Consider the following 13775-nt stretch of genomic DNA (forward strand, 5'->3'; position numbering starts at 1 on the left):
TTAGTGTGCTGGTTTTCCTGCCCTCCCCCTTCCCCCGATTTAGCTACGGACCGCCGCTGGACCCCAGGGTAATTTAAGGCATTTGGGGGGGGGGGGTTCGGGAGGGGGGGGATTTAATTTAAATGGTCAGGGGTGGGTTTTAGGGGGTTTTAGTGTGCCGGTTTTCCTGCCCTCCCCCTTCCCCCGATTTATGATTTTTTGACGATAAATCGGGGGAATTGGTATTGTATCGTGGCCCTAATGGTTTTTGATGATTTAAAATATATCGGATGATATTTTAAATCGTCAAAAAACGATTCACATCCCTAATCAATAACCTCCTATCAGGGAAACAGAACAGGCCAAGATAAAGCTACAACAGATCCCTACAGAGAAACCACATGCTAAAAGAATGCTTCATCTCAGTCTTTGCATGCAGAACACAAACTCTCACCAAATACAGAATAAAGCCACATAAAGTATAAATAGAAATGTGCAGACAAAAACTGAACTGTAAAACACATTACGCCAGACTCTATACAGTGCAACAATGGAAAAACAAAAATTTCACCATTCCTCATAAAACAATCAATAAAATCAAGATATATAAATCATACCAACTCTCAAATGAACTAAGAACTATAATTACTATCTAACTCATTTCCCTCCTCTTCCAACCTTACATTACTTCCTAGAATTGTTATTCTATGTTTTACTGTAATGTTCTCAATGTTATAATAATATTTCAAAATTTCCTTAGATATATTTGTTCACTATGTAAACCGTATGATGGCTTTACCGAATAATGGTATATAAAACTCTTCAATAAATAAATAAATAAATCATAATAGTAAAATCATACTAATAAAATAATTTCAAAACTGCTGATGAATAGAATATCCATAATTAAAGACTCATGCACTTTTGAAAGCTTTACCAAACACCAATAAAATATTTCAAACAGCAGACACATCCATAGTACCCATAATTAAAATGGTAGTAAATCAAGAAAAATGAACTTAAAAAGCCACCTTTACTTACCCTCTCCAGCAGTTCTCCTACTCCCTTCCCTTGCAGGCCACACCAGAAGTAGCAGTAGCTGCTGAAGCTGTCCTCACGGTCCTCTTCCTTAGGGACCACAGTCAGTCTCTTCTGTCTCTCTCACACACACACACACACACACACACACCAGTCACACCCTCAGGACCAGTTTCTGTCTCTCGCACACCAATCATCTCTCCAACCAGTCTCTTTCTCTCTCTCACACAAACACACCAGTCATCTCCCTGATCAGTCTTTCTCACACATACACACGTCACCTCTCTGGCCAGTCTCTCTCAATCACACAATGCTCTCGTTCTCTCTTACTTACACACAGGCTTTCAATCACACACATGCTCTCTCTATTTCACTTACACAAAGCTCTCAATCACACACACATGTTCTATCTACTTACAAACAGGCTCAATCACACACATGCCCTCTCTCACAGCCACAAGCCAGCCAAAAACATGCTCCATCTCTTTCTCGTACATACACATTGACATACACAAGCACCCTCCCCTTTCTCATATACACACCACATATACACACACACACACACACACACACAAACAGAAGCACCATTCCTTTCTCACATTCACATACACAGAAGCACCCTTCCGATCTCAAATACATATACACAAAGGCCCCCAACTGATCGGCTCGTCTCCGGCGGTGGCTAGCAGCGCCAATCTTCTTTTCTTCGGCCCCGCTGGCCTGCTCTCCACCGGCGGCTGGCTTCATCGGTCTTCATTTCTCCAGTGGTGGCTGGCTGTGCCCATCTTCTTTTCTTCAACCCCGCTGGCTTGCTCTCCGGCGGCGGCTGGCTGCGCCGGTCTTCATTTCTCTGGCGGTGGCTGGCAGCGCCCATCTTCTTTTCTTTGGCCCCACCGGCCTGGTCTCAGGCGGTGGCTGGCTGCACTGATCTTTTTTTCTTTGGCCCCGCTGGCCTGCTCTCCGGCAGCAGCTGGCTGTGGTCTTCATTTCTCTGGTGGTGGCTGGCTGCGCCGGTCTTCTTTTCTTCGGCCTGGTGCCCTCAAATGTGAGCAGGAGCAGAGGAGGCCATGTGATCAGCTAGTCCGGCCTACCGGGGGAAGCCTGATTCTCCGATAGGCCAGTCCACTCCTGGTGGATACTCTCGCATGGCCTTCTATTTCAAACGGCCACTAAGACACTGGGAACCAAAAGAATGAAACTAATGATTTGTTTCATACGTGGGGGTTCGCCATGCAATTCGCGGACCCACGAATGCAACGAATAGGGACCTATTAGTTGCGGATTGCGCATTCATTGAAAACGGATGCACATCCCTATTGATTATGCAGTTATTGTGATTGGCGAAAATTAGGCCAAGGATATGTCCTGTTTCATGAGTGGGGTTGATTACAAACTGTGACTAGCCCATAGCTTCCATAGTGTCTAGAAAGATTTTACATGCTGTACATTTAGGTATACTGTCTACAGGTAAGTTAAAGTCCCCTATGATTAGAGTTGATTCTGGGATTGGAAAGGCTTTAGTGAAGAATTCAGTTAGAGGTGAGCAATCTTTTTGTAGTGTTCCAGGTGGGCAATAGATCAAACCAATATTTAGAAGCGGTGATTTTATTATTGCAACTTTGTTGGGAGGGTTTATCTCAACTTTGTAGGGTTTAAGTTCTTTTTTTCTGATTAGTAAAAGACTGGGGAAGTGAAAGATATCATATTTAGAGTGATCAATTTGGTTAAGGAAGACATTGTCACTGTCTATCAGCCATGTTTCGGGAATGCAGAAGATAATGGGATTAAGTTCCTCTAGTAGATCATTTAACAGTGAGATTTTTTGTTATAGCGATTGTACATTTAGTAACAGGAGAGTAAATAGAAGGCAGGAGGAAGTTACAGGAGAGTTGTTACTTATCTTGGGGTAGATCAGATTTTCAGCCTCTCTTTGCTTGTGTTTTGAAGTTCTCTGTCAATTTCCATAGATTCCTCGTCCTGTGACGGTTTCAATGAGGTGGACTGGCTTCATTTTATGTTTTGTTTGGATACAGCTGAAGTTAAGCTTTACTTACTCCAGGCATTACTTCAGGTGTGCACGAAGAGTTGTACAAAGGGGCAGGCTCCTTTATTGCGCTCCTTCGTGTGAGCGCCACGGTGCACGCTTGCCGGTACAAGCGCTTCCGGCGTTGCTGCCTTGCTCCTTTTCCTCCCTTGGTGATGGGCAGGCACTGGCAGAGGGGTGGCCCTTGGTGGGCAGGCTCAGGCCAGCTGGCACCAGTACTGAAGACTTTCTCTGACTGGTGGGGTGGGGGGAGGGAGGGAGTGCACTCCTCACATGCTTGCCCCACTGGTATCTCTCCTGGAGGAGTTGTAGGGGTCAGGTGAGTAAACAGCCAGCTGTTTTTAACTCCTGATGTATTAGCATAGTATTAGCTTACTGCATCAGGAATTAAAAAAATATGTTAACATGAGTGTTAAAATCAAGCACACAGTGCTCAGCTACCTTTACTGGTCTCTTCATGTATTATTATCAGCCTAAAAATCCTCCTTTAATCAAACTTCATTTTCACAATCACTTTACATTTTTTCTGTTTGTTTTTTCTGTTGATAAAAATAAAAGACTTTTTGACTCTAAATTTTTCAGTCTTTTCATTAAATAAGAATGACATCTTAAAAACTGCTTCAAAATGGCTAAAAATGCTCCACAATTCTTTGAGAAACAGCAGTGAAACTGACGTTGGGCAACTTTTTGCACCAGGGGGCCGCTGCAATAAATATGTGCAGAAAACAGGCGCTCAGTGTTGAGCACCCATTTTACTAACGAGCGCCCAGCCACCTCTCCTGGGCTCCCAAACCTATATTAAAATGAGGGGTCGCACTAAAAAGGGGGCGCTAGGGACAAATGTGCATCCCTAGTGCCTCCTCCAAATCGGGCACACAGAAGAGGTGGCTGTCAAGCCATTTGTGAAAATGGACTCTCAATCTATGAGCATCCATTTTCTCCTGCTGCCAGCATACCATGCACAAGATACATGGCCTGGATGTCCACATTTTTTTTTTCAAACAATTTTTAAAAAAAATAAATACTGCTTTATTTGATTCCTCCTACATAGTATCACTTTGAAACTATTAGGAAGAATCTCAGAGAGCAGGACTTTTCTTTTTCAAAGCACCCTTGAGCATGGCATACGTTTACTCCAGTCCTGGGCTGGTGTAAAGTTTGACGCACTGCAAGGACTCATTGTCCACACGGAAAATTTATTGGATCACGGGGTTAGCTAATAGCCTTATCTACGTGGATTTCCACGTGATGAGCGCTATTGGTTATGCGGAGATTTGGACGTGCGTTTTGGACACGCTAATCCCCATATTGGATGGTGACCAAAATGCGCATTAGGCTGTGCGCAGCAGCTCACACACGGTATTGAGTCGGCCCATGGGTTGCTTCAGGGCTGATGTAATAGCAAAATCAAATTAATGATACAAAATTTTGGATAAGAGATGGCAAGTATAAAAATTAATATTCACAGCACTAGGCAATTTATTAGCAATTATTCAAAACTTTTAAATGGAGCTCTGCTCTCAATGATGTTTTTTTTTCAGAAAAATGCTCATTTATGTGCAGTTCATAGTTCTCAAATACAGTGCCACATAAACACATTATTGAAAAATGAATTAAGTAACGAACTTCAATGAAGATTTATTGCACTAATTCAAACAAATACCAAACACTTGACCGAAGAATTCAAACCCATGGGTTCTAAATTTTTTTTTACTAAAAATCCATCTCTAATTGGATCAATAACCTATGTCTATTCCCTGAATGTAATCCAGCTTTTATGTTCCAAAATGTGTCTGTAAAGCTCTCTTAGTCTTCCCCACATAGTATAATGCAGAGGAGTAAAAAAGTCAGTTCTGATTTCTCCTTACTTTCTCTGGAGGCTTTCTTATAGTAAGATCTATTCTTTTTTACACAGTAATACAGTAATGATAGCAGAAAAGAACCAAAAGGTCCATCCAGGCGGCCCAGCAAGCTTCTTATGGTAATAGTATCTGCCGTGCTGTGCAGGTTACCCCATGTTTCTCTTAAGGATATGGTTCTCACTGATATTGAGCTGTGTGGCTCCTTATCTCCCAGGACTGTGAGAACAGTGTGGGAGAACGTTGGCGTTTGCCGGAAAAAAACAGAAAAGCAGTTCCAGAAGAAATACCTATGACAAACCTTCACAGGAAGTGGGGAAAGAATGTGCATTGGAGGAAAAGAATCAGGGAGCCTCACCTAGTATCAGTGGGAACCAACTCTGGCTCCCGGGACTTGCAGTGTGAACCAGTGCTCTATAACATGACTGTCACTTGGGCTCAAAGCCAAGTGATGTAAAGAGGTGCAGAGGTAAACACAGAAACAGAAAAATAGAAGTTTTTATTTCAGCCACCTTCTTTTTGCCATTCCACAGGATCAGATCAGGCTTGGATTAGGAGATGTGAATCTTTGGTGACACCTAGTGGTCATAATCGGCTGTTACCTACACTGTCCAAAATAGTTATTTTCAAATGCTATTTTAATTGGTGGGAAAAAAAAGAATTTTTCGTCTTAGGGGATGAGGGGAAGATGTAGAGGAGGGAGCTTTGCTTGAATCTGGACTCAGTGATCTGGGTTTCTTGTAGAAAAAAAGCTGGAAGAGAATGTTGAAAGAAAGTAGTTTGAAAACTTGATTAAAAAAAACAGTAAAAGAGAATAATAAAGGAATTTGGAAAGGAATGTAGAAATAGAAAAATATTGCTTCTGGGGGATCAAAACAATATTTTACAGATCTTTTGAAAATTAAATTATGACAATCTATACAAATACGTTAACTATCACATATATAGTGGATGTATCTAGTCTTTGAAACAATAGACTCTAATCTCTCTAGCCTGAGAAAACTGTAACAATTGAATGTAAGAATATTTAATGATGTGAACATTTTAAAACTGGCAATATCAAATATGCTTCATTTTTGCCCAATTTTTAATTCAATAATATGCTTGTTATTTTTTAGGATGACATTGACCTTTGTCTGTCTCTTAATTTCTCTTTTCTTGTATTTACTATTAAAATTTTGGATCAGAAATATCCTCCTGTTCCTCTGGGCTTCCAGCCCTTTCTGAACTGACATTTATTGGACTATGTTACCAATGACCATGAGCATTCATTCACAACCACCAAGGACATTTTTCCTATTTTTATAATCTTCTCTTGCACAGAGTCTATAGAGACGGTCACAGACTGTGGTTCCTTCTGCAACCTGTTATAAGAACATAAGAACATGCCATACTGGGTCAGACCAAGGGTCCATCAAGCCCAGCATCCTGTTTCTAACAGGGGCCAATCCAGGCCATAAGAATCTGGCAAGTACCCAAAAACTAAGTTTATTTCATGTTACCGTTGCTAGTAATAGCAGTGGCTATTTTCTAAGTCAACTTAATTAATAGCAGGTAATGGACTTCTCCTCCAAGAACTTATCCAATCCTTTTTTAAACACAGCTATACTAACTGCACTAACCACATCCTCTGGCAACAAATTCCAGAGTTTAATTGTGCGCTGAGTGAAAAAGAACTTTCTCTGATTAGTTTTAAATGTGCACTCTAGTTCTAACTAGTAGGTGTTGCCATTGAACAATTGCTGGGATTTGAGTTGTGCTGTCTCTTTGTTGTCCTTTGTTTCCCTTAACCTTTTGTCTTGTGTCTTATTTGTTAGAGTGCTAGTTTGTTTGTCTATTTCTGTGTGGAGGAGGTGAGGAGAGGTGGGAGTGAAGGAGTGGTGGGAAGGGAGGAGCAGAGGAGTGGTGGAAGAGAGAAGTGGGAGTGGAGGAGTGGTGGAAGAGAGGAGTGGTGGGATAGAATGGAGCATGAGAGGAGTGGAAAGAGAGGTGAGAAGAGGAGTGAGGATAGTAGAGGAAGAAGGAGTGAGAAGGAGTGGGAGGAGGAGGAAAGAAGTGGCAGGGGAATGAGAACTAGGAGTAGAAGTAGGGCCTGGGCTAGCAGCAGGGACAGGCAGGAGGGAAGGAATAGGAGGGTGGGGGAGGGGGAAGGGGGAAGGGGTTAGTCAGGAAAGAGTGGTGGGAGGAGCACAAGAGGTTAGAGAGTCAGGACAGAGGGGAAGGGATTTGCCAGGGCAGGATGAGTTGGGGGGGGGGGGGGGAATGAAGGGAGGGGAGATGAGAGCGGGACGGAGAGTGAGGGCAGGGGAGACACCCCTCCGGGACTGGAAGTGGCACCCCCCTCAGGCAGCCAGCCAGCACCCCGCCAAAGACTACGGGCCATAAGATTTAGTTGTGAGGAGAACGAGCTGTTGATAGTAGAGATGTGAATCGTGTGCCAGATCGTCTTAACGATCAGATTCGGCTGCGGGGGGGCTCGAAACTGATCGTTAAGATATGTGAATTGGAATCGTTCCGATTCCAATTCACATTTTTTTAGGAGGCCCGCACCACAAAAAAAAAACCAAACAAAACATATCCGACCCTTTAAATCGACCTCCCGACCTGATCCATTGCTAATTATTTTTTTACGGAGGCCCGCGCCGCAAAAAAAAAAACAAAACACATTCGACCCTTTAAATCGACCCCCCCCCCTCCCGACCCGACCCATCGCTAATTATTTTTTTACGGAGGCCCGCGCCGCAAAAAAAACAAAAAAAACCATCCGACCCCTTAAATCGACCCGACCCATCGCTAATTAATTTTTTACGGAGGCCCGCGCCGCAAAAAAACCAAAAAAACTCATCCGACCCCTTAAATTGACCCCCCCCTCCCGACCTGACCCGACCCGACCCATCGCTATTTTTTTTTACGGAGGCCCGCGCCGCAAAAAAAAAACAAAAAACCCATCCGACCCTTTAAATCGACCCCCCCTCCCGACCCCCCCAAAACCTTTTAAAGTTACCTGGTGGTCCAGGGGGGCCTCGGGAGACCTCGGGGAGAGATCCAGGGGGGCCTCGGGGAAAGATTTCCCAGGCATCACCTGTTCTAAAAAAAAAAAAAAAAAATGGCGCCGATGCCCCTTTGCCCTTACCATGTGACAGGGTATCTGTGCCATTGGCCGGCCCCTGTCACATGGTAGGAGCACTGGATGGCCGGTGCCATGTTTAAAGATGGCGCCGGCCATCTTTACTCATCAGCCCATAGTATAATATGGGCTGATGAGTAAAGATGGCCGGCGCCATCTTTAAACATGGCGCCGGCCATCAGCCCATAGTATAATATGGGCTGATGAGTAAAGATGGCGCCGGACATCCAGTGCTCCTACCATGTGACAGGGGCCGGCCAATGGCACGGATACCCTGTCACATGGTAAGGGCAAAGGGGCATCGGCGCCATTTTTTTTTTTTTTAGAACAGCTGATGCCTGGGAAATCTTTCCCCGAGGCCCCCCTGGCTCTCTCCTCTCCCCGAGGACCCCCTGGCTCTCTCCCTGAGGCCCCCCGAGGACCCCCTGGACCACCAGGTAACTTTAAAAGGTTTTGGGGGAGTCGATATAAAGGGTCGGATGGGTTTTTTGGGGGTTTTTTGCGGCACGGGCCTCCGTAAAAAAATAATTAGCGATGGGTCGGGTCGGGAGGGGGGGGGGGGTTCGATTTAAAGGGTCAAATGGTTTTTTGTTTTTTTTTTGCGGCGCGGGCCTCCGTAAATAAAAATAGCGATGGGTCGGATCGGGTCGATTTAAAGGGTCAGGGTGGGTTTAAGGGCTTTTTTGGTGTGCCCTATTTAACGATACAATACAAATGCCCCTGACGATAAATCGTGGGCATTTGTATTGTATCGTGCACTCTAACGATTTTGGATGATTTTAAAATTATCTGATGATAATTTTAATCGTTCAAAAATGATTTACATCCCTAGTTGATAGCAGATGTGCTGGAAAATTATGCATACCTCTTTGGCAACAGAGCAGCCAAGACCAGCAAGGCAGCTAAAGTCCAGCTATGGAAGGGAATAGGCCAGAACATCAGCTGGCACAGTGGCATACAACGATCATGGGAGCAGAAATCTCACTGATATCAGAATGTCAAAGCCCAACTTAAATCAAAAGTTGCTGCTAGGGGTGTGCATTCATTTTCGACGTATTGGCAATCTGCAACGTATATGTCCCTATTCATTGTATTCGTGGGGTCACAAAACGATTGGCGAACTCCCCACGAATATAATGTATCTAATGAATAAACCCCCCCCACCCTCCTGACCCCCCCCCAAGACTTACCAAAAGTCCCTGGTGGTCCAGCGGGGGTCCTGGAGCAATCTCCTGCACTCGGGCTGTCGGCTGCCAGTATTCAAAATGGCACCGATCGCCTTTGCCCTCACTATGTCACAGTGACATAGTGAGGGCAAAGGCGATTGGTGCCATTTTGAGTACTGGCATCGGACGGCCGGCGTGCAGGAGGTCTCTCCCGGACCCCCGCTGGACTTTTGGCAAGACTTGTGGGGGTCAGGAGGCCCCCCCAAGCTGGCCAAAAGTCCCTGGGTGTCCAACGGGGGTCCCGGAGTGACCTCCTGCACTCCGGCCGTCCGATGCCAGTACTCAAAATGGCACGGATAGCCTTTGCCCATACTATGTCACAGGGGCTACCGGTGCCATTGGTCAGCCCCTGTCACATGGTAGGAGCACAAGATGGTGCCGATGGCCATGTGTCAGGGGCTGACCAATGGCACCGGTAGCCCCGGTGACAAAGGCTATCAGCGCCATGATGAAACCGGCACGAAGCTGTGAGTGCAGGGGATGGTTCCCGGACCCCCTGCTGGACCACCAAGGAGTTTTGGTAAGTCTTGGGGGGGGTTCAGGAGGGTGGGGGGGTTTGTTTAAATTTGTATTTAGGTGGCCGTATAATTCGGGGGAAGATTCGTGTATTCGTGGGGAATCACGATACGTTTCGCTTCCCCACGAATACTATGAATAGTGTAATATACGTTGCGGATCGCCAATACGGCGAAAACGAATGCACACCCCTATGGGACCTTGTGGTTGCAGGATCCAGATCAACTCGCATTTCTTCATATAATTCATGTATTGCCTGAGAGCTGAGACAATACCTGCTAACCACTAAGTCGTCAGGCATGCCCTCCAAGAAAGTACATGGAGGAAATATATGGTCCCTATTTATCCTCGCCTGGGACCAGGCATGTGGCCAGCCCTGACCAGGCCTGTGACCCCACGGGAGTGCAGCCTCTGCCTGCACTGCTGGTAACTCCCTGTGATATCTTGGATGTGGTCTGGCCTGTTGTTCATGTTGTCCTGCTTCCACATGCTGTGGTCTGCGACGGTGCTGGCGAGGCATGAAGTGGCCGTGAATAAATACACCTGGCAGTGAGCAAATGGTCTCATGAAGGTTCACCAACTAAAAACAAGCATTTTTATTGGTCCAGGAAGGCTGGGTAGCTGTTTAGAGTTTTTAATCACACGCGGTATACACCATGATAATAGCGCGGTATGCGATATCACATGCGATAAGTCCTTAGCGCAAATAAAAAAGGTGTAGTTATTTTCCGTGTTAATGGCCTGCGCTAATGGACACAATTTATTGCAAACAGCTTTACATTAGACCTCTCCAACTCCTCCCTTTTTTAAAATTTGCATCGCGATCTGCAATACAGCCCTTTTCATATGTGTTAACACATTATCACTCGCGTTAACAGGGCTTTTCACATGCAATAAGGCCTTAACGCATGCAAAAATGCCTTACAGCATTTTGATAAATGACCCCCTAGGTTTGTACCTGAGGCAATGGAGGGTAAAGTGACTTGCCCAAGGTCACAAGGAACAAGAGCAGGACTCAAACGCTGGTCTCCTGGTTCATAGCCCACTGCTCTAACCACTAGGATACTCCTCCACATCTTAGTAGGAGGGTGTAATCTGTTATAAATTTTGAATGTCTAAATTCTAATGCTAAAATAAGTTTAAAAGTCAATTTTCAGAGATTTTTTTTCTCTCTCAAGAAACATAAATTTATCACAAAAGTTTTCTTTTTTGCACACGTACCTTCCCTCAGAACACTGAATGGTAAGTGATGTTCAAATTACCCACATTTTTGTTGCTCATTCCTGAGGCAGGTTAGGTACGGGGAACCAACATTTGTTTTGGCTGGAAAAAATGCCTACAGAAAACGTAGACGCAAATCTCTGTAGATAAGCTTTCCTTGGACATTTTTCAAAATGGAAAATATGCTTATCCCAGTGCTTCCCAAACCTGTGCTGGGGACCCCATAGCCAACTAGGTTTTCAGGATACCCACAATGAATATGTGTGACAGATCAACAATGTTAAACTCATCTTTCAGCTATGCTAAATGCTATCAGGATTCACAAGGATATCATCTCTTCAAAAAGTGGGTTTGAAGGCTAGTTTTCTCACTGTGTTGGTGCTATTCTTAATAAAAGCTTATTCACACTGATTAAATTGTTCCTAACTTGCTGAATTTATTTGGTTATATAGCAAGTACAGCACTGCAAAAAGAATTGATATTAACACTCAAACAGATGTTCATTAACTGCTGGACCCAGATGGTATAAGGTTTCACTCTCCCAGTTAGGGTCTTAATCTCATAATCAATTTGCACAGCATTCCAGGTACAACAGAAATGTCCATGAATCAATTCACAGCATTAACTAGGGATATGCACAGAAAAATGTTTGTTTGGCTCATTAATTCATTTCATTTGCTTCCATAATTTGTTTCATTAATTTCAAATGATGAAAAACTATTCATTTATTCTTGTAATTTGTTCATTTGTTTCCCATTAATGTCAATGGAGGAAGCAATGCATACTATTTTGGTCTTCAAAATTGGCAGTTCGAGCACTTTCAAAACACCAAGGGGCATTTATAATCACAAGGAAGGATCCTACAACAGTAAAATTCATATTAAATGACATTCTTTCTAGAATAAATGTACAAGAATTAAAAACTTCTATTATTAATGTAAATGAAATTAATTGGCAGTTGATGCTTGCTTTCCTCTTACATACTGCTTAGTGTTCATGTCGGGTCTGAATATAATAATATAACATTTTGGAAAGAAAAGACAGCTGAGTAGTCCAGCGCTGGAAGCCAAGATGGAAAATATCTCCACTGCCACAATATATTTCCCTTCCGCACTTAGATAAGCAGGGATGAAGCAAAGCCAAACGCTCAGAAAGACAAACATACTGAACGTGATAAATTTACCTTCATTAAAACTATCAGGCAATTTTCTTGCCAGAAATGCTACTATGAAGCTCACAGTGGCCAATACCCCCAAATATCCCAGCATACAGTAAAAGAAGAGGGGGGAACCCTCGTTACACTCAATCACTATCTTATCACTTTTGGATTTCATGTTGAACTCTGGAAAAGGAGGAGAACTTGCCAACCAAATGATGCAAATCAAGACTTGGACAAGTGGGCAAAACAGGACAATGAAACTGGTAACCTTAGAACCAAGCTTTTTCCCAAGCATGTTTGGTTTGGTTGACTTAAAAGCTATGATCACTGTTACAGTTTTTGCCAACATGCAAGAGACAGTAATGGAAAAGGTTGTGCCAAAGATAGTTTGGCGGAGCAGACAAGTCACTCTGACTGGATGGCCAATGAACACTAAGGCAGAGAGGAAACATAATGTGAGGGCCATGAGAAGAAGGTAGCTGAGGTTCCTATTGTTGGCTTTGACAACTGGGGTCTCAGAATACTTTCTGAAAATAGCCAGGATGGAGAGAGTGAGGAGGGAGAAGATAATAGCAGCTGCAGCCAAGGCAACACCCATGGTTTCTTCAAAAGAGAGGAACTGAGGCTGCCTCGGGAGACACTGGTCCTGATTTTCATTAGGCCATTGATCTTCTGGGCACTTGCGACAAAGAGTGGGATCTAAAGGGAAAAGAATCAGCATCGAAAAATTTGGAAAAACATCAGAATACAAGATGGTTTAAGTTTGTTTTCTTAAACACTTTGCCATCTGGTAAGAAATTTTGAATTAAAAAAATGTTATTAGTACCAGCAGTCTCCAAAATCTTATTGACTATCAATCTTAAACTAAGCTTTCTGTGATTATCTTATACATTTATATTACATATAAAATAGTAAAATATAGATATGCCAAAGGGACATACTACAGAGGAAAACAAATTAAGATTAAAATATTTCTTACCTTTTATTGTTTTTTTTTATGTCTCTCGGTTTCCATTTTGGCTTTAAACAACTTGATGCATCATCTACATTCTCTTTAACTTGAGTGAACTTAGTATTTAACTTTGTTATGCATATTATATACCTGCAAAATTTCCTGACATTGTGAATTAGCTGTTATTTTTCATGCATTATAAGTGCTTAGATTTGATAAAATATGTGACAATTTTTTAGTACATAAGATGTTAATGTTATCAACCCAAACCTCACTTTTTGTCGTGATAATGTTATAATGCAAAAAGTGTGTGTCACAGAATGTGAGCCTTTAGCTGTGACATGATTGACACAGTCTAGTAGGCAAACCCACTAGGTCCATGCTGAGAGCAGGTGGTCAGGCTCTCCTGGGACAAGGTCTAGAGCTTTTCCTATACCAATCCTATTTCCCACAGGCTGACCTCTTGGGTTCCAGGGGCAGGAAAAGCTTAGGCAATAATCCCATAGAAAGAAGACAGGAGTCAAGTAATAGGCAGAGATCAGGGTATGCATCGGACAAGCATAATTGAGATCCAGGAAGAGGTTTGGGCAGCATCAAGGATTAGGGATGTGAATCGTTTTAGGACGATTAAAATTATCGTCCGATAATTTTAAT

The 13775-nt window shown here is 43.4% G+C and overlaps 1 protein-coding gene across 2 annotated transcripts in view; it reads right to left on the bottom strand.

Moving 5' to 3' along the window:
- Positions 1–11434: 11434 nt before the first annotated feature.
- Positions 11435–13775, bottom strand: part of LOC115086172 (vomeronasal type-2 receptor 26-like) — an 83177-nt gene continuing 80836 nt past the window's right edge. For both annotated transcript variants that reach the window (XM_029592670.1, XM_029592671.1), the window contains one exon: positions 11435–12868. In XM_029592670.1, coding sequence (XP_029448530.1) covers positions 11958–12868 — 911 coding nt within the window. In that variant the 3' untranslated portion in view covers positions 11435–11957. The remainder of the gene's footprint in view (positions 12869–13775) is intronic.

This window comes from Rhinatrema bivittatum, chromosome 2, assembly GCF_901001135.1.
Source record: "Rhinatrema bivittatum chromosome 2, aRhiBiv1.1, whole genome shotgun sequence".
Taxonomy (NCBI): domain Eukaryota; kingdom Metazoa; phylum Chordata; class Amphibia; order Gymnophiona; family Rhinatrematidae; genus Rhinatrema; species Rhinatrema bivittatum.